General features: G+C 41.8%; 1 protein-coding gene across 1 annotated transcript; it reads right to left on the bottom strand.

The window, feature by feature from the left end:
- Positions 1 to 31: 31 nt before the first annotated feature.
- Positions 32 to 27,937, bottom strand: LOC103301155 (zinc finger protein 14-like). Its single transcript, XM_054718347.1, has 6 exons — positions 27,840 to 27,937; positions 3,452 to 3,578; positions 2,971 to 3,043; positions 1,069 to 2,138; positions 319 to 984; positions 32 to 234 (listed from the first exon to the last, which is right to left on the bottom strand). The coding sequence occupies exons 1-6, from the start codon at positions 27,840 to 27,842 to the stop codon at positions 32 to 34; spliced, it is 2,142 nt and encodes a 713-aa protein (XP_054574322.1). The 5' UTR covers positions 27,843 to 27,937.
- Positions 27,938 to 27,968: the final 31 nt, after the last annotated feature.

The raw sequence follows: 27,968 nt of genomic DNA on the forward strand, positions 1-27,968 counted from the left end.
ACGTTATAACACATTCCTTACATTTATGAGGCTACTTTCCATCATGACTTCTTTTATGTCTACTAAGAGCGCTGAGATAACTGAAGGCTTTCCCACATTGCTTACATTCATAGGGTTTTTCCCCAGTATGTGTTCTTCCATGCTTTCTAAGAAACAAGGAGGAACTGAAAGTTTTACCACATTCCTTACATTCATAAGGCTTCACCCCAGTATGAATACTTTCATGAAGTCGGAGGTAAGATTGATCACGGAAAGTTTTACCACATTCCTTACATTCATGAAGCTTTTTTTCGTGATGATTTCTTTTATGTCTTGCAGCAGAGCTAAGAAAACGGAAGGCTTTCCCACATTGCTTACATTCATAGGGTTTTTCCCCAGTATGAGTTACTTCATGACATCGGAGGTGACAGCGATCATGGAATGTTTTACCACATTCTTTACATTCATAAGGCTTCTTTCCATCATGACTTATTTTATGTTTTGCAAGAGAGCCTCGAGAACTGAAGGTTTTCCCACATTGCTTACATTCACGGGGTTTTTTCTTATTATGAGTTCTTTCATGACGTCGGAGGTAAGTTGGATGAGAGAAAGCTTTACCACAATGGTTACATTCATAAGGTTTTTCCCCACTATGAATACTCTCATGACATCGGAAGGAATATGGATCACAGAAAATTTTACCACATTCCTTACATTCATGACGCTTTTTTCCATCGTGACTTCTTTTATGTCTTCCAAGAGAGGTGAGACAACTGTAGGTTTTCCCACATTGCTTACATTCATAGGGCTTCTGCCCAGTGTGCATATTTTCATGATTTCTAAGAGATGTGCAAAAACTAAAATGCTTACCGCATTGCTGACATACATAGGGCTTTTTCCCAGTGTGTGTTCTTTCATGACGTTGACGGGACTTTGTATACCTGAAGGCTTTTCCACATTGCCTACATTCATACGGTTTTTCCCCAGTATGAGTTCTTTCATGACCTCGGAGGGAATGTGGATAAGAGAAACGTTTACCACAATGCTCACATTCATAGGGTTTTACCCCAGAATGAATTATTTCATGACGTCGGAGGGAAGATCGAATATTGAAATCTTTACCACATTGATTACATTTATAGCGTTTTGTCCCAATATGAGTTCTTTCATGTTTTCTGAGGGCATAGTGATGACGGAATGTTTTACCACATTCCTTACATTCATGAGGCTTCTTTCCATCATGCCTTCTATTATGTCTTGCAAGAGAGCTGAGAAAACGGAAGGCTTTCCCACATTGGTTACATTCATAGGGTTTTTCCCTAGTATGACTTCTGATATGATATTGGAGAGAATTTGAATAAGAAAAAACTTTACCACAAAGCTTACATTCATAGGGTTTTTCCCCAGTATGAGTTCTTTCATGAATTCTAAGTAAAGAGGGATAAGGAAATGTTTTACCACATTCCTTACATTCATGAGGCTTCTTTCCATCATGACTTCTTTTATGTGTTCCAAGAGAGCTGGAAGAAATTAAGGCTTCCCCACATTCCTTATATTCATGAGGTTTCTTGCCTGTATGTGTTCTTTCATGATTTCTTAGACAAGTGGAACTGAAAGCTTTACCAGATTTCTTACATTCATAGGACTTTTCTCTAGTGTGTATTCTTTCCTTTTCTCTAGAATACTTGGGAGAACTGAAAGCATTGCCACATTGCTTACTTTGATATGATTTCTCTCCAGTATGACTGTTTTTGTGAAGTTTAAAGTAAGTAAGACAACTAAAGCCTTTCCCACATCGCTTACACTCATATGGTTTCCCAGGAATATGTGTTCTTTCATGATTTCTAAGGGAAGCTGAATAGTGGAAAGCTTTCTCAATGGGGTTGCCTTCTTGTCTTTGAATATGTTCGTGATGCTTGAAAGCTTTCTCAGGTTCCTTACATTTATAAGGGCTTTCTTCATATTCCTGACACATGTGAGAGCTCAGGTGGTTATTCAAGGTTAAATAACCCATGAAGATTTGCCTACACAACCTGGATTTAGGTTGTTTTATTTCAGTAGGAGTTTCCTTCCTTTCATTATGATTTGGAATCTGACTGACGTTTTCTCTCCATTGACTATCATCCTTCCTTGTACAGAGACACTTTACCAAATGACTGCTGTAAAAATCAGAAGCATATTATTAATACTCTGTTAACTATTTAATATTTATTAATATTATGACAATGATATTTTTACTGTTTTTCAAAGAAATGCCAGGTTTCTATACATTCCAATTTTTGAAAGTGGATATCCTAAAACTTCTGAAATAGGGTGGATCATGGATATTATGAAAACACTTATATTCATTAATGGTACTTCTATATATTGTTTGCAGTTGTAATTATTTTTCACACACTAAACATTAGGTCATATTTCAGAAAAAAAGCATTTTGATAAGATTATTCTAAGACCCAATAAATTAAAAATTGGGCTGATACTATTGGATTATCTGTTTATAAGCTTGTTTTATGGCTCAGTGATTCAGCATGGACCCACCCGTCAGGGAGTTACCAGTTCAATTCCCCAAAAGAAACCATGGCCAGACTGGAGACTTATTAATCCCAGTACAGAGCATGCAGGAGGCAGCCAATAGATGTTTCTATCTCTCCCTCTAACCTCCACACACTAAAATCCACAAAAAACATATTTCTGCACCACCGGTGTGGTTCAGTGGTTGAGCGCCGACCTCTGAGCCAGGAGGCCACAGTTCGATTCCCAGTCAGGGCACATGCCCAGGTTCTGGGTTTCTTTCTGTGTGTAGGGTATGCAGGAGGCAGCCATCAATAATTCTCTCTCATCATTGATGTTTGTCTCTCTTTTTCCCTCTCCCTACTACTCTGAAATAAATACAAAAATTTAAATATATAAATACATAAAATAAATATATAAAAACATATTTAAAACAAACAAAGATGCTCTTAATTCTTTCTCATATCAATGCTGACTCACCTAACATTCATCCCATGATTTTCATACTGATATTCACTGTCATGGTCTTCACATTTTTCTTCTAAAATACATGCTAGAAAAGGCATTATGAACTATTAAATAATATTAAAAATGGTTAGGTTTAGGTACACAATGAGCTGTGATCATTCCTAATTTAATTACCAATGTATACCCTTTCCATATTTCAGTTGTTGAAACAGCATTGATGAGCAAGCAACACTAGTTTTCTAATTGACTAAATAAGTAACAAGTTGTTGCAGGACAGAGTTGTTCTGTGGTTGACGGTCCACCTATAAACTGGGAGGTCAATTGCCAGTAGGCCCGGTTTGCAGACTAGATCCCCAGTGTAAGACGAAAGGACGTGACCAATCATTATTCTCTCTCATCATTGATTTTTCCTCTCATTCTCTCCCTCTCCTTCCTCTATAAAATCAATAAATACATATTTAAAAAAAAAAAAAAAATAATTTGTGATACCTACCTACTGATGCCAGGTTCCAGAAGGTTTCCAGCATCACATCTGTGTAGAGTTTCTTCTGGGTCAGATCCAGGAAAGCCCACTCCTCCATGGTGAACTCCACATTAACATCCTCAAAGGCCACTGAGTCCTAAAACATCCCACATATGCATATAGGAGAATGGGTGAGACAGACAGCACTGGGGATCTATACATAATTCATAAGAAGTTCACATAGGATATGTGGGCCCAACATTCAATCTGTGACTTTTCTCTTCTATTATCATCATCAAACAGGAGAGGCCAGGCGGTATGTGGAAATTCAACTTGGAAAAAAATGTACTTGGCCATATTGTCCTGAAGTACTCCAGATTATTAGAAGTAGTTAGATATACCTGAATGAATGAAAATATTCTTGTGGAGGAGTATGAATGATCATTTGTTTTTATAATATTTGTTAGTAACTCAGTTTGACCTTCTTTTCTTTCTCTCATTTCATGGAGATAGGATGTTAGAGTTAGAGCTCAGGCATGAGCAAGACAGGACAACTTAGCCCTCTACAAAAGTCCTCTACTCATGAGCCTGAGGGTTACTTCATACTGATTTTTAGGACACATAGACACGTATATTGAAATCATAAGATCACACTCAATAGAAGTCCTTTCCGCAGAATTGTAACACTGTAACTGGGACCTGGACCTTGAGAAACAATTTTAGACTTGGCATGTCCAAGGGCCTTTATTGAAGTCTGCAATATTTTCATGTTGAAGTGGAACATTATTCCAAAATACATAAGGAGTCTTGGGGGTACTGAAAATATCAGGAAGAAAACAGTACAATTTGTCTAAACACTATATTCTATACCTGAAACTAATACAAAATTAAATGTAAACAGTAATTGTAATATAAACTATAAATTTTGGCATCTATGGTGTTTATGGAGAGGAAAAATAAAAATCATTAAGATGTCCATACTACCCAAAGCAATCTATAGATTCAATGCAATTCCTATCAAGATACCAATGGTGTATTTCACATAACTAGAACAAATATTCAACAATTTTATATGGGACCACAAAACAACCTGAATAACAACTGCAATCTTGACAAAAAACAAATGTGGATGAATCACACTACCTAATATCCAACTGTACTACAAGGCTATAGTAATCAAAACAGCATGGTCCTGACATAAAAACAGCATATAAATCAGTAGAATGGAACAGAGAGCCCAGAAGTAATCCCATGCCTTTATGGTCACAGAATACTTGACAAAGGAGGCAAGAACACATAATAAAGTAAATATAGTATATTCAATAAAGGATGCTGGGAAAATGCAAAAAAAAAAAAAAAAAACCCAAAAGCCTAGAACAGCATCTTACACCATGCACAAGAATAAACTAAAAAATGCATAACAGACTTAAATGTGAGACTCAAAACCATAAAATTCCTAGCCGAAAAAACTGGCAATAAAATTGTGGACATTTCTCCTAGCAATACTTTTTCTGATATGTATCCCCTGGGAAAGAGAAACAAAAGAAAAACAAATGGGACTGCATCAAACTAAAGTGAAACTGTCAACAACAAAAAAAGGCAAACAACCCAATGGGAGAACATAGTCACCAATGAAACCTCTGGTAAGGGGTTATTACCTAAAATTTATAAAGAATTTATACAACCCAACACCAAAAATATAATTTTAAAAAAGGTCATGGGTTCAGTTCCCGATCAGGGCACATGCCCCAGTTTTGTGTTTGATTCCCAAATGGGGTGTGAATGGAGTTAACCAATAGATGTTTTTCTCTACCTCCGTGCCCCCTCCCCTGCTATCTCTCCAAAATCAGTAAAGAACAAACCTACTGGTGAGGATTGAAAAACATGAAATAAAAAACAGCAAAGAAAACAGGTTATATAAAACAAAAATGAGCAAAGGACCTGAACAGATACTTCCCCAAAGAAGACATATAGATGGCCAATACACATATGAAAAATGCAAATTAAAACCATAGTAAAAAATCACCTCACTTCTGTCAGAATGGCTATCATCAATAAAGGCCCAAATTACAAATGTCAGTATGGAGTTCCCTCTAAACTTAAAAATACAAGTGACTCATGACCCAGTGATTTCATTTCTGGGATTATACCAAAGAAATTCAAAGCACTAATTAAAAAAAAATATGTACCCCTGCGTTCACTGTAGCATTATTTACAATAGCCCCGATTTGGAAGAAGCTAAAGTGCCCAACAGTAGGCGAGTGGATAAAAAAGCCGTGGTCCAACTCAATTGAATATTACTCAGCCATAAAAATGAAAGAAATCTTACCCTCTGTGACAGCACAGATGGACCTGGAGAGCATTATGCTAAGTGATTAAACCAGTAAGAAAAACACAAATATCACATGATTTCATTTACCTGTAGAATCTAAGGAAGAAAAGAAGTTAACAAAGTCTAAAAAGACTGAGAAACAGAGAACAGACTGACAGCTGTCAGAGGGGAAGGCCGATGGGAGACTGGATGAAAAAGGGGGAGGGATTAAGCAAAACAAACAAACTCTTAGACTCAGACAACACCATGGGGTACTAGACAGAAAGGAGGTGTGAGGAGGGAAAGGAGGGAAAAAGGGAGCATTAAATAGTGATGGAAGGAGACACATGATGTATTATACACTTGTACACTTCACTTGATCTTAGCCAAAAGGCCGAGAAGCGATTGTACACTTGAAACTTATATAATTTTCCTAGCCAATGTCATCCCAATTTGTTAAAAAAAAATTTTTTTAACTGAAAACATAAAACTTACAAAAGTGATTTTCTCCAAAAACTTGATGCTACTCTAGGGGCTCTTCTCCCAACTGGTCTCATTTCTGAGCTCTCCTGTGAGTCCCAGCAGCAGGACAGTCTATCCCAGGCATAGGACCTGCCCACAGCATAATTCCCCTAAATGCTGCTCCCAGAGAGACATCATACCCACTGATGTCTATGTGTAGGGAAGAAAGAAAAGGTTCCCACTCACCACTTGTGATGCCAGAAAACCCAATGATCTATTCAGTAGAGCAATGACCAAATAGGGAAACCTCTCTTGTCTTGGGTCCAGGGAGAGGAAGGAGTAAGACAAGCTCCCGGTGGAACCCTAATTATTTTTTCTACAGAGCAGGGGTTAGGAACCTTTTCTCTGCCAAGGGCCATCTGGACAGTTATAACATCATTCATGGGCCATACAATATCATCAACTTAAAAATTGGCCTGCTATCTTTGGTCACACACTTATTTAACTGGCAGAGCCAGATCAAATGATTCCAGAACCATTTAAAGAGGGCCCAATACCATACTCTGCCTGCCAACTGCCTAGAAATGTATGAAACTGCCCACTCTGGTACATAGAAGTGAGGACAACAGGCTCAGCAATGCCACATGGGGCAGCACAGCTCCCAGCACCATCCGCCCGGCTCCCAGCAGCCACAGGTGAGCAAGTCTGAGAAACAGAAGACAGACCCACATGGCTGGATGTTGGGATGTGCTGTTCCTGGCAGCAAGTTCAAGTGTTATGGTCACTGCAGAGGAGTGGATGAGAGTGATGCTGGTGTGTCACCCCTCACACCCACACCAAGAGAGCAGGAAAAGCCTTAGGACTCACATAGAGGTCTCAAAGGAGGGCCGGGCTGGCCTCTCCAGCAGCTGAGACCTGGCTTCAGAGCAGAAATGGAGCCTGGTGTGGTCATGTGGGGCTTCGAAGATGGGTCCTGGGCAAGAGTTCTGCACAGGCAGGGGTTCTGTGGTGTGAATCACCTGCTGCTCTATAGGAGACACCACCCAGGCTTTCTTATCAGCTTGTTCAAGTGGGAGGCAATAGGGACAAGAGCGGCTGAGGCTCAAGCTGTCAGCAGGCAACCATCAAAAAATGCATAGTCCAACTGCTTATTACAAGTAAGAAAAACCCTGTGGAGCTAGCGCACTGCTGAGGAGTCAGCTGCCTGGGCCTGAGTGTGGGCAGACTCTGCAGGGGTCCTTAAACTAAGGCCCGCAGGCCACATGCGGCCCGCCGAGGACATTTATCCGGCCCGCCGGGTGTTTTTGCCGCTGCTGCCTGTCCTGCTTAGCAGCAGACTTGTCCCGGGCCCACAGTGCGCATGTGTGGAATGTGTCCCGCACTCTCCAACTCCCCTCCTTCTCTCTGAGGGACAGTGAACTGGCCCCCTGTTTAAAAAGTTTGAGGACCCCTGGTCTAAGGTGTCAGTGATTGAATTGTGTGCCTCCGGGGAAGGGGTCATTCCCCAAAGTTTCCTGTGACCCTGACTGGTGCCTCCCCCTCAAGAGAGATGCCCTAGTCCCACCTCTGGACTCCCAGCAGCACGCCCCTCCTGGTGGCTCCACCATGCTGAGGTGAGGGCAGAATCCAGGACAGCCTGAGTTGGGTGCTCAAGGCTGAGTGCCACTCCACCCACCTTCCCCCAAGCCTGATGGGCACCTTCCCCTCAAGGGAGACCCCGAGCCCCGCCTGCCTCACACTTAGTGGGCCTGTCCTGCAGAGATCAGGTTCCTGGAGAATCTGGCACAGACTGAGCTGTGCGGCTCTAGATTTGGGGCCATTTTTCCTTCCCAGGCACCACCTGTACAGAGTCCTCCCTCACATGGAAAAATTTTGGTTTGTTGGCGCCTGATAAACTGCTGGCCTCATCCTGAGGACTTCCTGAGGCCCTGCCCCACCACAAAGGTGTGGAGCATCCAGGAGTAGTGGCCAGACTTGGTATATATTGGGACATTTGCTAAGAAATGATCAAACTGTATTTGGGGGCGATTGGAGGAACAAGTGCTGGATGTATCAGTATATGTGGGCCGTGAGTCTTAAGTTGGACCTTTCTATGTTACAGATTTATTGGAAATAAATGCAGAAATTTATATACTTTTTATATTTTGTACTTAACAAATCATTCTAGAATGTAATTCCTTTAAATAATAACAGTTTAGTTCCTAAAATGTATTGAATTTTCAGAAACTTACATGTTTTAAAAAAAATATGTTTGTATTGATTTCAGAGATGAATGGAGAGATACAGAAGCATTTATACTAATTAAAGGGTAATATGCTAATTAGAGCAGATGACTTCCAGATGTCCTTCTGGACAAAGCCGCAGCAGCTGCCTGAGGCTCAGGCAAGCTGCGGATGGCAGCTGCCACTGGGAGGGCCTGAGGCTTAGGCAGCCGAAGAGGCCGATAGTGGCAGCAGCAGAGGTGTGATGGGGGCGTCCACTTCCCCTGATCAGCTGGTTGCCTCCGGCAGAGGGAGGCCAGACTGCAGCTTGGGCTCGTTGCTGCGGGGAGTGGATCTAAGTAGTCAGTAGGACATCCCCTGAGGGTTCCCGGACTGTGAGAGGGGGCAGGCCAGGCAGAGGGACACCTCCCAGTGCACAAATTTTCATGCACTGGGACTCTAGTTCTATATAATAAAGAGCTAATATGCTAATTAGACCAAAAAGCAGAACGACAGTCCGGATAACCTTCCGGACAGAGTGGGCGCTGTGAGGGCCAGCCAAGGCAGCCGGGGCTGCAAAGGCCAAGGCACTTGCACAAATTTCATGCATCGGGCCTCTAGTCAATAAGAATCACTGATCAGTTGTCTCCTGCCTGATCACTGCTGGGGATCGAGCCCACAATGAGGCATGTGCCATTATCGGAATCGAACCTGGGACCCTTTAGTCCACAGGCCAATGTTCTATCCACTGAGCCAAAATGGCTAGGGTTACATAATGTGTGTGTGTGTGTGTGTGTGTGTTTTTAAATTTTTATTTATTTAATTTTTCTGTTAATCCTCACCTGAGGATATTTTTCATATTATTATTATTATTTTTAGAGAGATTGGAAGAAAGAGGGAAAGACAGAGAGAAACAAGAATGCAAGAGAAACATATTGCTTGGTTGCCTCCTGCAGGTGCTTCAACAAGGGCCCAGGCCAGGGAGGAGCCTGCAACCAAGGTACATACCCCTGACCGGAATCGAACCTGAGACCTTTCAGTCCACAGGCCAACGCTCTATCCATTGAGCCAAACCGGCTAGGGCTACATTATGTTTTAATAGTTGTGACAACAGTTAGAATACAAATTCAATCATGTTACCATTTTTAATGTCTATGTTCTCTACAGACATGCGACTCAAACAATGATCTAAAAATAAAAAATGTGCCTGGTAGGTGTGGCTCAGTGGTTGACCCATGAACTAGGAGATCGTGGTTAGATTCCCAGTCAGGACACAACTGAGTTTTGGGTTTGATTCCCAGTAAGAGACATGCAGGAGGAAGCCAATCAATGATTCTTTCTCATCATTGATGTCTCTATCTCTCTCTCCCTCTCCCTTCCTCTCTGAAATCAATAAGAATATATTTAAAAGAATAAAAATGATCCAAACCCCAGCCGGTTTGGATCAGTGGATAGAGCTTCTGCCTGGGAAACAAAGGGTCCTGGGTTGGATTCCGTCAAGGGCACATACCTTGGTTGCAGGATCCTGATCGGCCCGGATCTGGTCGGGGATCCTGCAGGAGGCAACCGATTGAAGTGTTTCTCTCGTCTTCCCCTCTCTCTTCCACTCTCTGTAAAAATCAATGGAAAAATATCCTGGAAGATTAAAAAAAAAAAAAAAAAGTGCCTGAAATCCTAAATATATTCATTTTACATCTAGAGTTTGTCTTGCCTAAAAGGGGAAAAAAACACAAACTATTTGCTTTCACAAATTTCCTTGCTTTTTCGATCTTGTATCTTTCACTCTCTCTTTTTTCCCCCATACCTTGTATTTTCAAACAACTGACATTTTCATTCACAAGGAAATTAGAGTGAAAGGACTTCCCTTGTCAGTGTATAAAGGATTTGAAAGAAAGAAACACATACATTGGATTCAGTTCAGATGAGCAGCCTGCTTCCCACAGGACAGAGGAAAGCCACGTTCAGAAGGTTCCACATTCTAGACTCTCCCAGCTGAGACAGAACCCCTGGAGTGTCACAGTCCCTAAGGGAGCAGAGGAGGGACACCTGAGCAGCCACCCCAGGAATGAAGTCTGGGAGCTCCAATTCCCTCCTCTCCCTGGGGAACAATGGAAATGTGCTGGGCAGTTAGACAGACATGAGCAGAGCAAGGAGAATGGGCCAGGGGCAGAAGGTCATGCCTAGCAGCAGACAACTGTAGGCTGGGACCTCATCCCCAGGGTGACCTTTCATCCCAGACCTTTTCCCCCTAGAAATAACCTCTAGGCCACACTTCTATTTTAGCTGCAGGCCCAGAAAAGCATCAAAACCAGAAAAGGGATGCGAAGGCTGACCTCAGGACCAACTGCATTGAATGAAGACCAGTGTCCTGACCACAACCAATCAATCGGTGCAGACCCAGACTTGAAGGGGCACATCTGGAAAGCTGCTGAATATTCTGAGATTTTCCCGGAACCTCCTTTAAAATCTCCACCCTTAAGGCCCTTAGGACAGAGAACCCAGCTTGTTCTCCTTCCTGGGAGCATGTCCCAACCTCTCCTCACCCACCCATCCCCCAGGCATGTAACAGCTACCTTTCTCACTTCTAAGAGCCAAGGGCCCTTCCATTGACCCTATAACTTGTTTGGTAAGCCCATGCCTTCTAAGAATTTCTTCTTCTACCTCTGTGATTTCCCAAATAAATGTTCTCTTATAGTTTGAGTCTTGGCTCTGAATTCATTCCCAGCCAGAATTCAAGCCCCTCTGCTGCTGAACCCAGATCCGGTCCAACCCCATGGGTCTAACACGAGGTGCTGCTCCCACCATGCCACCGCCAACAGACGTGCTTCCTCTCAGGCTTCAGCTCACAGTGACGGGTGCTCAGCTGGATTCAGTGTAAGGTTCTGACCCAAATGAACTCCCAATCTCACCATCCCTAACCCAGGACACACACTCCTGACTTTCCCAGATTTTCTCAATGTGCACCCACACCCTGGATGCAAAACTTCAACCGATGCCTAGAAACAGGCCCAGGGGGACCTCAACTAAAACCTCAGAAGGGGCATCACCCCCTCCGGCAGGTGCACTTCCTTCCCCAGCTCTCCAAGGCTGTAGCTTTGAACAATGGACCTTGAAAGGCCTGACTCCATCCTGTCCCTTGCCCTCCATCTGAACTATAGGCACTCCATCTTGTTCCTGTAACCTCCATTTTGTTAGAACTGCCATTTAAAATTTTCCACTAAACACTGATGGTCCTTTGTTCTGTTAATTCCAGGAAGTAACTAAACCAGATAGCCTCCCTGATAGAAATAACTCTGCTATTTCTAGTTTCTGTAAGCACGTTTGCTTGAATAATGGGAAAAATAAGACATCTGGGGGGAGAGAGAGGGCTAACAACCTGAATCTGTGCCAGTAACCTAATGTACATTCTTATCAACCTATAGTCTAGTCCAGTGATGGGCAACCTTTTGAGCTTGGTGTGTCAAACTTCGCCAAAAAACTGAGCATAACTCGGGTAGTGTGTCACTTTGAGGAAAAAACATTATTTCGCAAATGTTTCATCCTCAGGAGCAGCAAATGTTTCATCCTCAGCATGCGGCTGCCTCAGCGGCCTCGTGTCATCAGAAATGGCTATGCGTGTCAGTGCTGACACGTATGTCATAGGTTCGCCATCACTGGTCTAATTAATTATCTGGTCCTGCAAGACGCTCTGCTGGCATGGGGGTCTGGTCCGTCCTTGGTTCCTCCCATGCCAGGTGTCTTCTCATTATCTGAGTCATGCTGTGCTCAAGGCTACAAGCTTTCTGCGAGATATCTGCTAAGCACACTGCCTCCATTCCAGCACATGGGGCTCTTTTGCCTTTATAAGCTAACCCCTAAGTTCATTCGGGGCTGTGAGAATTTGAGAGACATAAGTTTTCCCGCGGCCACCGGCTGTTGAAATAAAGACTCCAAATTCGGCTCTTTGGCTACAGTGTCTTCTGTTTATCTCACTGAATTTCCAATATAACACTTGGAGGCCCCAGCGAGATTGTGCCTACCAGCCCATTTCATATGACACCTTGGGACAGGCAGATTTTAGCAAAAATAACTTTAAGATGCCAGTCAATGCTATGGAGAGCAGAATATGGTAAGATCTGTGAAAAACAGGCTGAGATATAGACTGCATTCTGGCTGGAAGTCCCAAGTAATATAAAAAAATATCTGAAAGATTCATGAAAAGAACCCTGATTTAACTCTTGTCTATATGTTGTGGGCACTTGTCTGTTGATTGTTGTTTTATCTGTTTGTTGTTTGGTTTAATTTGTTTATTGTTAGTCTTTTAAGCATGCCTTTAATTCAATTTAAAAAAAAACACACAGTAGACTGCCAGACCATTACTAAATGTCCCCATATTAAACAGAATGTGGGGTTGGGGAGAGAAAGAATGTGAGCGGTACACGTGGCCAATAACACAGGTTCTAAGAAAATTCCCTAGACAGAAGGAAGTAACTGAAAAGGGTCCCAGCCCATTGACTAGTCTTTTGGTGATCCTGTAAAATGGATGTGAACTCCCAGGAGTGTTATTAAAAGTCTCATTTTTGCCATGTTTTTATTTTCCAGTCCATAATTTGAAATTTAGATAGATGAGACATTTCTCACAATTTAGGAATATGTCTGGGATTTCTGTACTTGTGAAGAGATAAAGGCTAGATTAAGAGAAATAGCGCACCTCACCCAATTTGGGGTGGCTCTTGAACTGAGCCCCATATCTCTTCACAGATGCTATAGAATAAACCCAAGACAGTTTTTCTTTAAAGGATGGCAAAAATGACACAAGGAAAATATACAGGCTGGGCTTAGGCAACAAGATTAGTGTTTCCATAATAATGGGTAGTTCTTGAATAATAATGAACTGCATTCCAAGGTTGCCTCACAGGTCCCAGGGCACTCCTGTTTTTATAAAGGAAAATAAAATAAAATAAGAAAGCCACTGAAAGTCAGCAAGTTATACGCTGTTATAGAATTTGCCTTGGGTAATAATAATTGGCTTTAAAATCTCAAAGTTGTTAAGGCAAAATATACATAACTAAAATGAAAGTTATATGGTAAATCTTTTTCAGTGGTAATTATATATGACTAAACATAGTTTCCAAAGACCTAAATATCTAGGTATTTTAAATGACAAGGTACTGAAATGTCAGTCTGAATATGCCTCATGTGAAGAATCTAGAGAATAGAATTGAATCTATTAATTGAATGTGCCTTGTGTTTTGTTTGAAATATATCCTTAGAGATGTGGATATATTGCTAGTCTGAGAAATGCTAGGTGTTTGGCTTGCCAGCTAGAGTTTGAGGCTTCTGGGAGTTTAGAGTTCAGGTTAGGTTGGGAGGAATTGTATGGTTGTGATGGAATAGTGCATGGAGTGTGGAGGTTCATCTTTAAGAGGACTGGTTCTTGTGTTTTCTCTGGAGAGATTGGTGGTTCGGAGTGTATTGTGGTCCTTATGTGTATTGCATGTGGTGGAATTTCAACCTAGAATATAGTATTTTGTTGGCCTTATTAGAGGATAAGGACTAATTCTATGGTCTAAACCAAAACCAAATTTTTAATGCTAAAACCAGTTTGAATTTAATTGATGTCTTTTAAAAATAATTACAAAAAGTGTATAATATAATCTTTTGGTTATGCATATTTGATAGTCTTTCCAAGTTAAATTTCAAGACTTTAATCGAGAGATAACCTTGGGACATTTCAAGGGCCCTGGAATGATTCAAAGATTTATTCTCTCCTCTTAAAAGAAATATTTTTAAACTAAATTATGCTGATCTAATATACTTGAAATCATGTGGGAAGCTTTATCAAATAAAAATTAATAACTGTGTTCTATTTAAATACATGTAAGCAATTGGTTCTAACAAAGTCCACAGTAAAATTTGCAAAAAGAATACTGTTTAAAAGTAAATTTAAAAAGGAGAAATTTTCAAATCTCTTCAGCCACTATTTACAAAGTAAATTAAAAAGTTATTATTCGGGCATTAAATCTCACCATTAATGAGACACCATGAAGGAAAAGAAAGTTACTTTTACTTGAGATGTATGCATTGCAGTATTGGCCAGCATGTTTCTCTCCTACTAGTTTTTCTGAAAAGCAACCAAGTTGGTTGTTCTGTTTAAAAGAAAGTAAAAAATTTTAAAAGAAACTCCCTAAATGTGACTTAGAGCTTGCTCTAGGAAAAAATACAGTGGGAAATGCTCCTTAAATACCTAGGAACTCTACTTAAAAATCAATGTATTAGGCCTCAAAAGGTAGAAATATGAAAGGATTGCCTCAGGACCTTAAATGACTTTTAGAAGTTATTAGAGGACATTAATTAGTTATGACCTTATCTAAAAATCTCTATAGGAGAAATGACAAGTTTATTAAATATACTTAGTAACCCTAAGAAAGTTGTTATTAAGTGTATGCACAGACCCACACCAGTTTTTCTAATTTCATGGCTCCCATGTAACAGCAGTTTGTAACCATCTAAAAAATATAAATGCCAAGTGGTTTGGAGCCATCTAGTAAATCCTATCTTCCCTAAACCAAGGACACTTAAAAGTAAATAATTTGCATTTTGCCTCCTTAACCAAAGCTTAAGCCTATATACTCAAAAAGACTGATAGCAGAAATCCAGTGGGATTGGGCCTAAACGGGCAGTCAGACATCCCTCTCACAACCCAGGACTGCTGGCTCCCAACTGCTCACCTGCCTGCCTTCCTGATTGCCCCTAACCGCTTCTGCCTGCCAGGCTGATCACCCCCTTTACCTTCCCAAAGATAGTGAAGTCACAACCTATACCTCAGGCATTAACCATTTTTACAGATGGATCCAGTTCTGGAAAGGCTGGATACTAACCACTCCCCTGCCAGCCTGATTGATGCCTAACTGCTCCCCTGCCAGCCTGTTTGCCCCTAACTGCCCTCCCCTGCAGGCCTGGTCACCCCTAATGCCCTCCCTGCAGGCCTGGTCCCCCCCAACTGCTCTCCCCTGCAGGCCTGGGTCCCTCCCAACTTCCCTCCCCTGCTGGCCATCTTGTGGTGGCCATCTTGTGTCCACATGGGGGCAGCCATCTTGCTCCCATGCAGGCTTGGTCGCCCCCAACTTCCCTCCTCTGCCGGCTTGGTCACCCCTAACTGCCCTCCCCTGCAGGCTTGATTGCCCCCAACTGCCCTCCCTTGCAGGCCTGGTCCCTCCCAACTGCCCTCCCCTGCTGGCCATCTTGTGGTGGCCATCTTGTGTCCACATGGGGGCAGCCATCTTGTCCCCATGCAGGCTTGGTCGCCCCCAACTTCCCTCCTCTGCCGGCTTGGTCACCCCTAACTGCCCTCCCCTGCAGGCTTGATTGCCCCCAACTGCCCTCCCTTGCAGGCCTGGTCCCTCCCAACTGCCCTCCCCTGCTGGCCATCTTGTGGTGGCCATCTTGTGTCCACATGGGGGCAGCCATCTTGCTCCCATGCAGGCTTGGTCGCCCCCAACTTCCCTCCTCTGCCGGCTTGGTCACCCCTAACTGCCCTCCCCTGCAGGCTTGATTGCCCCCAACTGCCCTCCCTTGCAGGCCTGGTCCCTCCCAACTGCCCTCCCCTGCTGGCCATCTTGTGGTGGCCATCTTGTGTCCACATGGGGGCAGCCATCTTGTGTGTTGAAGTGATGGTCAATCTGCATATTACTCTTTTATTCTATAGGAATTGCAGGATTCCCTGCATTGTGCTGGATTATGCATAGCACCTGAAAAGGTTCAAAGGACATTTCCTTTTTTTATCTTGGCAGACACATACACCCACTGGGGTCATTTGGCAAGCTCCTAGAGTTGTTGAATGGCTATATTTGGCTCATTCTCCAACTATGGTATTAACTCCCTTCCATGATTGAGTTTTCCAGCTAATAGCTCGAACCTGTCTTCGATCAGGCCAGTTAGTGAGCTGAGACCCTGACCTTATTGTAGTGCCATTTACAGCTATACAGCAAGACTGGCTCTGGCATCGATCGACAAGTTGGCAAGTTGCACTTGCTAATTACTCCGGACAGGTTGGTAACCATTATCCAGCAAATAAGGTTTTACAATTTCTCTCAGTTACTACCTTTACCTTCCCAAAGATAGTGAAGTCACAACCTATACCTCAGGCATTAACCATTTTTACAGATGGATCCAGTTCTGGAAAGGCTGGGAACTACTGCAGCAGGGGAGCAAAGGTCCTTCAAATCCCCTATATTTCAGCACAACGGGTAGAAATACAAGCTCTTACTTATGCCTTGACAGATTTTGCTATGGAGCCCATCAACCTATATAGTGATAGTGCTTATGTGGTAAGTATGGCCAGTAAAATAGTTACTATAGGGCACACTAATTCGGAGGAACTCTTTCATTTATTTTTCAGCCTTCAAAAAGTCATTAGAGAACAACAATATCCCTGCTTTATAGGTCATATCCAATCTCATTCAGGTCTCCCTGGTCCATTAGCTATAGGAAATGAAGCTATTGATCGCCTCCTTGCTGTAATGCAAGAGGCTACCCCATTTTCTCTTGCCCAGTCCTCCCATGCTTTGCATCATCAAAATGCTGCTACCTTTCACAAACAGTTCCGTATTTCTCGGGAGCAAGCTCGTCAAATTGTTAAGCAGTGTCCTCAGTGTGTAATTCATTGCCCTATACAATCACTAGGGGTTAACCCTAGGGGTCTTAAACCTAATCAAATGTGGCAAATGGATGTCACCCATGTACCGGAATTTGGTAAGCATAGATGGGTACATATTAATATAGATACCTGCTCCCGCTTTATCTTTGCAACTCCCCAAGAGAGTGCCAAGCACGTAATTAATCATTTTTTAGCTGCCTTTGTGGTACTAGGACCTCCCTTAGAACTAAAAATAGACAATGGACCCACATACGCTATTTCTGCTTTTCAGCACTTTTATCAGCAATATCAAATTTGTCTTAAAACTGGTATCCCTTACAACCCTCAAGGTCAAGTAATAGGGGAAAGAGCCAATCCTACTCTTAAAAAGCAATTACAAAATAAAAAAAAAAGGGAGGGAGGGGAGAAGGATGTTATGTGTTAAATTCTTTGAATTACGATGCAGAGTTGTACAGCAGCCGAAAGGCATCGGACCTCCAGTGCAATAGCCTCTGCCGAGTTAGCTCAGTGGAAGGATGCACAAACCAGACAAGAGTTTTACCAGATTCAGTAATGATGTGGGGAAGAGGTTGTGTTTTGTATCTTTCCAGAAGGAGCAGCGCAGCCAATTTGGGTGCCAGAGCGTTACATGCATCACCACAATGGACCCAGAGAAGCTCCTTGCCCCTTTGTTCAAAAGACTGAGAGTTGCCCCAATGACTGCAAAGTGGAAGAAGAAAACAACTACGCAAGGGACCGAGGTGCCAATAAGGGATCAGCTGAAGAAGTTAACAACTGAGGCCCAGCAGATGGTAGAAAAGCAAGAAGTGGAAGCTACTCCCTCAACCATGTTTCTGGCCATGCTAGCATTGGTTAGCTGCCAGTCTTCTGCAAAGTCTTGCGCAGCCTGTGGACAGAAGGGTCCTGGGTTCGATCCCAGTAAGGGGTACATGCCCGGGTTGCAGGCTCAATCCACGGTGGGGGGCACGCAGGAGGTAGCCGACTGATGATTCTCTTTTATCATTGATGTTTCTGTCTCTCTCTCCCTCTCCTTTCCTTCCTGAGATTAATAAAAATATATTTTAAAAAATAATAATTCAAAATTTTATATGAAACCACAAAGACCCCAATAGCCATAGCTATATTGACGAAGAATAACAAAGTCAGAGATACCACATTAACTGAGACCAAACTATATTACAAAGCTATAGTAATCAAACCAGCATGGTACCAGCATAAAAACAGACATATAGACCAATGGAAGAGAACAGAGAGCTCACAAATAAGTCCACACTTATATGGTGAATTAATATATGACAAAGGAGACAAGTACACACAATGGAGTAAAGACAGTCTAGTCAATAAATACTGTTGGGAAAATTGGAAAACGCGTGCAAAAAAATGAAACCTAGACCACGTTCTTACACAATATATACAAGAAAATAAACAATCCAAATAAAAGATGGGCAGAGGACCTGGATCTCCAAAGAGGACGTACATTACAGATGGCCAACAGACACCTGAAAAGATGTTCGGTATCACTGTTCATCAGAAAAATACAAATTAAAACTACAACTGTTTCCATTGGTTGGAGCATCATTCCCAAAAGGGTGCAGGTTCAGTTCTGGTCAGGGCACACACCCTAGTTGTGGGGTGGATCCCCAGTTGATGTTGATGGTACAGGAGGCAACCAATTTCTCTCTCTCTCTCTCTCTCTCTCTCTCTCTCTCTCTCTTTCTCTCTCTCATCAACAAACAAATCTTCGGTTAAGGATTACAAGGAAAAAAACACAATGAGCTATCAACTCACTCCTGTCAGAATGGCTATCATCAACAAATCAACAAATGACAAGTGCTGGATAGGATGTGGACAAAAGGAACCCTCGTGCACTGCAGGTGGGAATGCAGACTGGTGCAGCCACTGTGGAAAACAGTATGAAGTTTCCTCAAAAAATTAAAAATGTAACTCCCATTTGACCCAGTAATCCCACTTCTAGGAATATATCCCAAGAAACTAGAAATGCCAATCAGAAAGGATATATGCACCCCTATGTTCATAGCAGCACAATTTATAATAACTAAGAGGCTAAAAGAGCCTAAGTGCCCATCAGCAGATGAGTGGATTAAAAACCCGTGGCATGCCCTGGCTGGTTTGGCTCAATGGATAGAGCGTCAGCCTTTGGACTGAACGGTCCCAGGTTCGATTCCGGCCAAGGGCACATGCCTGGGTTGCAGGCTCGATCCCCACTGTGGGGCATGCAGGAGGCAGCCAATCAATGATTCTCTCTCATCATTGATGTTTCTATCTCTCTCTCTCTCTCCTTTCCTCTTTAAAATCAATAAAATATATATTTTAAAAACAAACAAAAAAACCCGTGGCACATCTATATGATGGAATACTACGCTGCTTTAAAAAAGAATTCTTACCATTTGCAACAGTATAGATGGACCTGGAGAGCATTATTCTAAGTGAAATAAGCCAGTTGGAGAAAGATAAATATCACATGATCTCACTCATTTGTGGAATATAATGAAAAACATAAACTGATCAACAAAAATAGATCCATAGACATAGAAGCATCAAAAAGACCTGCAAACCTCAGAGGAAAGGGGGTGGGAGGCATAAAAGATCAACCAAAGGGCTTGAGGACTTGTATGCATGCACATAAGCATAAGTAATGGACACAAAAAGGAGAGGGTTGAGGGCATGTGCTGGGGGTGGGAATAGCTGGAAAGAGGTCAATGAGGGGAAAAGGAGATATATGTAATAGTTTAAAAAATAAAGAATTTAAATTTTTAAAAATTGCTAAAGGAACTCCTGTAAATGAGAAGAAGAAACAAAGAGAGAAACCTAGGCATACAGAATTAAAATGGCAATAAATAACTACCAGCAATAATAACCCTAAATATACATGGATTAAATGTTCCAATCAAAAGGCACAGGGTAGCTGAATGGATACAAAATCATGACCCAACTATATGCTGTCTACAAGAGACCCACCTCAGAACAAAAGACACATACAGGATGAGATGAAGGGATGGAATCAAGTTTTCCATGCAAATGGAAAAGAAAAAAAACCTGGAGTAGCAATACTTATATCTGACAAAATAGACTTTAAAATGAAGGCCATCACAAGAGACAACAAAGATCACTACACAATACTAAAGGGAGAGATCCAACAAGGGCATATAACCCTGCTAAACATATATGCACCCAATATAGGAGCACCTAAAATCATAGAAAAACGTCTAGAGGACTTTACAAAGATATTGACAACAATACAGTCATAGAACATGACTTCAACTGCCACAGACTTCATTGGATAGATCGTCCAGTCAAAAACTTAATAAGGAAACAGTAACTCTAAAGGACACACTGGATCAGATGGATTTAATTGACATTTATAGAACATTTGACCCCAAACCAGCAGAATATACATTCTTCTCAAGTGCACATGGATCATTCACAAAGATAGACCACATCAGGACACAAAACAAGTCTCTACAAGGTCAAGAAGATTGAAATCATATCAAGCATCTTCTCAGATTACAGTGGAATGAAATTAGAAATCAACTACAGGAGTAAGTGGGGGGGCAATGTGGGAATAACCACACATTTGTAATACCTCAATCAATAAAAATAAATTAATTAAAAAAAAGAAATCATCTATAGTAAAACACCCAAAAACATTCATACCCATAGAAGCTAAAAAGCATATTATTCAACAATGAATGAGTTACCAACAAGATCAAGAACAAAATGGAAACAAATGAAAATGAACACACAACACAAAATCTCTGGGACATAGCAAAAGCAGTCCTGAGAGGGAAGTTCATAGCACTACAGGCCTACCTCAAAAAACAAGAAAAATCTGCAATAAACTATTTAACCCTACAACTTAAAAAAATAGAAAGAGAACAACAAGAAAAGACCAGAGTAAGCAGAAGGAAGGAAATAAATATTAGAGCAGAAACAAATAACATAGAGACAAAAAAAAAAATCTAATGAATCCAAGAGCTGGTTCTTTGAAAGGATAAACAAAATTGATAAACTGTAAGCCAGACTTATCAAGAAACAAAGAGAGAGGACCAAAATAAATAAAACCAGAAACAAAAGTGGAGAAGTAACCACCGACACCACAGAAATACAAAGGATGGTAAGAAAGTACTATGAACCACTTTATGCCAACAAGCTGGACAATGTGGATGAAATGGACAAATTCCTAGAAAAATACAATCTCCTAAAACTAAACCAGGAGGAATCAGAAAACCTGAATAGCCAATAACAACTGATGAAATAGAAGCAGTAATCAAAAAACTCCCACCAAACAAAAGCCCAGGTCCGGACAGCTTCACTGGGGAGTTTTATCAAACATTCAAAGAAGAACTAACACCTTTACTCCTCAAACTATTTCACAAAATCCAAGAGGAAGGAACACTTCCAAACTCTTTTTATGAGGCCAGCATTATCCCAATTCCAAAACCAGATAAGGACACTACAAAGAAAGAGAATTACAGACCAATATCCCTGATGAACATAGATGCTAAAATCCTTCATAAAATATTAGCAAATCGCACCCAGAAATACCTTAAGGAAAGATCATACACCATGACCAAGTGGGATTTATTCCAGGTTGGTACAATATTCCTAAATCGATAAGTGTGATATATCACATAAACAGATTGAAAGACAAAAATCACATGATCGTATCAATAAATGCAGAAAAAGCATTTGACAAAAGCCAACAGCCATTTTTCATAAAAACTCCCAGCAAAGGGGAATAGAGAGAGCATATCTCAACATGATAAAGGCCATATATGACAAACTACAGCCAACATCATAAGCAATGGGCAAAAACTAAAAGCATTTCCCCTAACACCTGGAACAAGACAGGGATGTCCGCTTTCACCACACTTATTCAACATAGTACTGGAAGTCCTAGACACAGTGTTCAGACAAGAAGAAGAAATAAAAGGCATCCAAATTGGAAAGGGGGAAGTAAAGCTCTTATTAATCACAAATGACATGATATTGCACACAGAAAACCCTAAAGACTCAACAAAAACTATTAGATTTAATAAATGAATTTGGTAACAGGATACAAAATGAACACCCAAAAATCGATGGCTTGTTTATACACCAATAATGAATTCTCAGAATGAGAAACTAACCAAACAATCCCATTTAACATGGCAGAAAAAAATAAAAAAAGATACTTAGGAATAAACTTAACCAAGCAGGCAAAAGATCTGTACTCAGAAAATTATAGGACATTGAAAAAAGTGATAGAGGATGTAAACAACTGGAAGAATATACTGTGTCCATGGATTGGTAGAACCAACATCATTAAAATGTCCATATTTTCTAAGGCAATCTATAGATTCAATGCAATCCCTATTACAATACCAATGGCATATTTCACAGAGCTAGAATAAATACTCCAAAAACTTATATGGAATCAAAAAAGACCCTGAGTAGCTGCCACAATTTTGAGAAAGAAAAACAAAGTTGGAGAAATCACAACACAAGATTTCAAGTTATACTACAAAGCCAATGAAATGAAAACAGCCTGGTACTGGCACAAGAACAGGCATATGGATCAATGGAACAGATACTGAACCAATCCATTACTCTCAATTAATATTTGGCAAAGGAGGCAAGAGCATACAATGGAGTCAAGAGAGTCTCTTCAATAAATGGTATTGGAAAAATTGGACAGACACATAGAAAACAATGAAACTATACCACCAACTTACAGCAAACACAAGAATAAACTCAAAATGGATAAAAGACTTAAATGTAAGTCATAAAACCATAAATATCCTAGAAGAAACCATAGGCAGGAAAATCTGAGACATCTCTTATAGACACATCTCCTAGGTCAAGGAAACTAAGGAGAAAATAAACAAATGGGACTACATCAAAATAAAAGGCTTCTGCACAGCAAAGAAATCATCAATAAAACAAAATGGGAGACCAATGTATGGGAGAAAATATTTAGTAATGATACATCTGATAAAGGGTTAATATCCAAAAATATGTAAGAACTCATATAAATTAACAGAAGGAAGACAAACAATCCAAATAAAAAATGGGCAAAGGACCTAAATAGACACTTCTCCAAAGAGGTCATACAAATGACCAAGAGACATGAGAATATGCTCAAAGTCACTAATCATCCAAGAAATGCAAATCAACAGGACAATGAGGTATCACCTCACACCTTGTCAGAATGGCTGCCATCAACAAACCAACAAAAGACAAGTGTTGGCGAGGATGTGGAGAAAAGGGAACCCTAGTACACTGCTGGTGGGAATGCAGACTGGTGCGACCATTATGGAAAACAGTATGGAGTTTCCTCTAAAAATTAAATATGGACCTGCCATTTGACCCAGTGATCCCACTTCATGGAATATATCCTAAGAAAACCTGAAACACCAATCAGAAACAATGTGTGAACCCCTATGTTCATAGCAGCACAATTTACAATAGCAAAGATCTGGAAACAGTCCAAGTGTCCATGAGTAGAGGAGTGGAATAGAAAGCTGTGGTGCATTTATACCACAGAATACTATGCAACAGTAAAAACACAAAAGAAGAATCTATTACCCTTTGAGATAGCATGGAGGGATCTGGAGAGTATCATGCTAAGGGAAATAAGTCAGTCAGAGAAAGACAAGTATCACATGATTTTACTGTTATGTGGAATGTAAGTAACAGAACATCTATCTTCTATATCTATATATAAAGGCTAATATGCTAAGTATTACGGTCCTGGTAATGATGTCACATAGCAACACCCAGCTTCCTCTCCGTAGCGACTAGCCTCCTTGCAGTTTCTTCAGCACAGGAACACGACTTGCTTTATAGCAGGTGGAAACATTTACACTTTAACCAAATGTCTGTGAAGCGTTTTCAGGTGCCTCATCTCATTTGATCCTCACAGAAGTCCGGGAGTGGGTAGATAGGAGACTTGGTGGAATCCTATTTTCTTTTTATTAACCAGAAAATGGAGATTTAGAAACCTTAGGAACTTAACCCAACTGAAAAGAAGTAAGAAATGGTGGACCTTGAAAATGACATAAGGTATTCTCACTGCACAGAATATAGTCAAACACTGCTGCAGTTAAATATTTAACTCTTTGTCCTCCCTGCATGATCTACAATAATAATCTGCTTCGTGTTGATATTCACTGCTGTGTTGCTGACAATTACCTGAGAGAGCAGTTGGGGTGCTTCACTGGGCTGGAAAAAGTTTAGCTACATCAGAAAGCAGGTCTAATTAAGCAAGTTTATTCTATATAAAAGGCTAAGTTGACTCGTGCCTGCACGATACATATAAAGCTCTCGCTGGCGCCAATTGCACACGTGTGTTTCAATCTGTCTTTGTCGATCATGAATTTGGTTGACACTTCTATTATAGAGAAATGGAGAATAGCAATATTAAAATATTTCTTATAATTAATTTCCTTTCAATGTGCAACTAATTCATACACTGGGCCACTAATAAACAGATCAAAGGAGTGGATCCAGAGACATGAAAGTATGGAAGAGAGTGCAGAATCTCAGAGGGAAGGCGGGAGAAGGTGGGTGGGTAGGATTTAATCAACTAAAGACTGTGAATGCATAACCCATGGACACAGACAATAGGGTGCTGAACAACTGGGAAGGGGACTGTGGGGTGGGGGGGCCGGGAGAGGGCTGGAGGGGGTCAATGGGGGGAAAAAGGTGATATATGTAATACTTTCAATAACAAATAATTATTTTTTAAAAAAGGAAGTACAAATTGGTAGTTACAAAATAGTCAGGGGGATGTAAAGTACAGCATAGGAAATATAGTCCATAATATTCTATTAACTATGTGTGGTATCTGATGGGTATTGGGCTTTGTAAGTTATGTACATGTCTAATCACTATGTTGACAAATGAAACTATTGTGGCAACTTATTGAAAAAAAAAAAAATTAAGCCCTAAGCAAGTTTGGCTCAGTGAATAGAGCATCGGCCTGTGGTCTGAAGGGTCCTGGTCAAGGGCACGCACCTTGGATGGAAGTGCCCTTCACTGGCCTGAGCCCTGGTGAGGGTACGTGCAGGAGGCCACCAGTGGATGTGTTTTGCTAACATCTATATTTCTCTGTCTTTCCGTTTCTCTTCCACTCTCTCCAAAATTAATGGTAAAATATCCTCGGGTAAACATTTAAAAAAATTTTTTAAAGAAAATAGTGCCCACACACACAGAGGACTATTATTGTATTATTCAGCCATTAGAAAAAGAAATTCTGCTACTTGAAACAACACATTCATGGACTTTGAGGGCAGGATCCTTTGTGAAATAAGTCAGAAAAAGAGAAATGCCAGGTGTTCTAACTTATCTGTGAGATACAGAGCACAGACTGATGATTGCTAGAGGTTGCAGGAGTAGTGTATGGGGGTGCGGTGGGGGTCAAATGGATGAAGAGTGTCAAAAGGTACAAACTTCCAGTTATTAAATAAGTCATGGAAATGCAGCTTACAGCACAGAGACTGCAGTGAGTAATACCATATTTCAGATGTGAAAGTTCCTAAGAGTAAATCTTAAAAGTTCTCTTTACAAGAAAAAATATTCTGTAACAATGTATGATGACAGATGTTAACTAGACTTATTGTGTAAATATCAAATTATGATGTACACCTTAAACTAATATAACATTGTATGTCAATTGTAACTTAATGAAAAATAAAATCCCTGTCATAGCTGGTTTTGCTCAATGGATAGGACGTCAGCCTGCAGACTGAAAGGTCCCAGATTCGATTCCAGCCAAGGGCACATGCCTGGTTTGCGGGCTTGATCCCCAGCAGGGAGCATGCAGGAGGCAGCCAATCAATGATTCTCTCATCATTGATGTTTCTCTCTCTCTCTCTCTCTCTCTCTCTCTCTCTCACTCCCTCACCCTCTCCCTCTCCCTTCCTCTCTAAAATCAATAAGATATATTTTAAAAAATAAAATCCCTTCTATGAAAAAAAAAGATTACAGTGGATTTGAAAAACTGCAGTCACCTAGTGACGTCATACCCATCACAATGTCATCGGGAAATGCATTGCTCAGATGCTTATGATGATGCTGGTGTAAACAAGCTTCCTGTGTGGCCAGTCCTATGAAAGTCCAGCACATACAGTTACGCTCACTACATAGAAACCTGATGATGATGAGCTGGTTCATGTATTTGCTATACTATCCTCTTTATCTTTGTGTGCTTTCTACTTAGTGCATTGTTCTCAACCTTTCTAATGCCGCGACCCTTTAATACAGTTCCTCATGTTGTGGTGACCCCCCAACCATAAAATTATTTTCATTGCTACTTCATAACTGTAATTTTGCTACTGTTAGGAATAATAATGTAAATATCTGTGTTTTTGGATGGTCTTAGGCGACCCTGCTAGCGGTTCTCAACCTGTCTTAGTGAAAGAAAACTTTGCTGTGAAGCAGTATGCTGTTTGATGCAGGCAGCAGCCTCAGAGGTCTTGTGCTGACTGTGCCTTTTGATTGCATCATTGCCTCCTGGGCTTGATTGAACCTGTGTTTTGTACATTTCCTGGCCTAAGTGTACAGTGTGATAAAGTCTACAGTCGTGCACAGTATCGTCCTGGCCTTCATATTCACTCACCAATCACCGACTCCTGCAGAGCAGCCTCCAGTCCTGTAGCCCATTCAGGGCCAGTGCCCACACGGATGTACCATTTTCTACCTTGCACACCACATTTTTACTGCACCTTTTCATAAATGCTTACTACCACTGCATTACAATTGCCTACAGTATTCGTACAGTAGCATGTTGTACAGGTTTGCTGCCTAGGACCCACAGGCTACACCATATGGCCTAGGTGTGTAGTAGGAAACACCATGCAGGTGTGTGTAAGAGAACTGAAAACAACAAAACTGCCTCAAGATGGACTCCCCAGGTTCAGGGGTGCATGCCTGTATGTACCTGCAGTTTCACCTCTCCCAGGAGTAAAATTCTAACCCAGTCACTCTGCAACTTGCTGTTCAGCACTAATCTGTCTAAAAGCCTCCTGCTGTTCCTTCCCCTAAGGAAGGTGACCCTGCCTGTAGCAATCCCCTCTTTTCTTTTGCTAATAACCTCTCAAAGCCACTTCTTTCTGCCTATTGTAAACGCCTTCCATTTTGAACAGCTCCTCTGAGATTCTATTTACTAGATGGGATGCGGCCCCTTTCGTGAATGGGAATCAAGCCACTTAAATCTTCTAACTTACTCAGCTGAATTTTGTTTTTAACTGTTTGAAAAGCACCACAAAACAAACAGCTGATAAAGATGCTGTGACTCAGAGAAGGGAAGATGGGGTTTAGGATCCGGGGGAGAGACTGGAAATGCAGGCATTTGCTGCAGAGCAGGGCCTGGGGGACAGAGGGTGGACTTGAGAGCCTGCTCCACAAACATCAAAACCCAGGAGAAAACGGGATCCTTCTGGGGAGAAAGGAGGGACAGGGGCCCCACAGACCACAGCTCCTCCCAGGCACGAACCGCGGAGACCGGGTCACCACTGTCCCCACTGACCCTCCCCGTGGTCACCGCACCAACTGCGGAGCCGCGGGGATGTGGGTGCAGAGCTGCCCAGACTCGCTCCGCAGCCGAAGGCCCTGCCGCGGGGACAAACTGGACCCCGGGTCCCGGCTGGGCCCCACACTGCGAGCCCGAGGGGCCTGCGGTTTCAGCGGAGCCCCCGGGCGCCTGGGGTCCGCAGGCCCCGGACCTGACCGAGGAGAGACGGTCCCGCCCCGGCGGTTCCACCCGCCCCTCCTCCCCGTCTCCGCGCCCGGCCGCACACTCACCATTTCTGGTTTCCTGGGCCCCTGAGTCCCGCCTGCGGCTCCCACCACCTCACAGACCACAGCTCCACAGATGAGGACAGAACAAGGGAGATGGGGTCCCGGTGCAGCTGAAGCAAAGGGAACAGCCAG

The sequence above is a fragment of the Eptesicus fuscus genome, chromosome 6 (assembly GCF_027574615.1).
Source record: "Eptesicus fuscus isolate TK198812 chromosome 6, DD_ASM_mEF_20220401, whole genome shotgun sequence".
In the NCBI taxonomy this organism is placed as follows: domain Eukaryota; kingdom Metazoa; phylum Chordata; class Mammalia; order Chiroptera; family Vespertilionidae; genus Eptesicus; species Eptesicus fuscus.

Coding starts and splice junctions, on each gene's coding strand:
- LOC103301155 (XM_054718347.1), bottom strand. Junction 3,044..3,451: donor CTGGAACCTGGCATCAGTAG/GTAGGTATCACA, acceptor TGCCTTTTCTAG/CATGTATTTTAGAAGAAAAA. Junction 2,139..2,970: donor AATCATGGGATGAATGTTAG/GTGAGTCAGCAT, acceptor TGATTTTTACAG/CAGTCATTTGGTAAAGTGTC.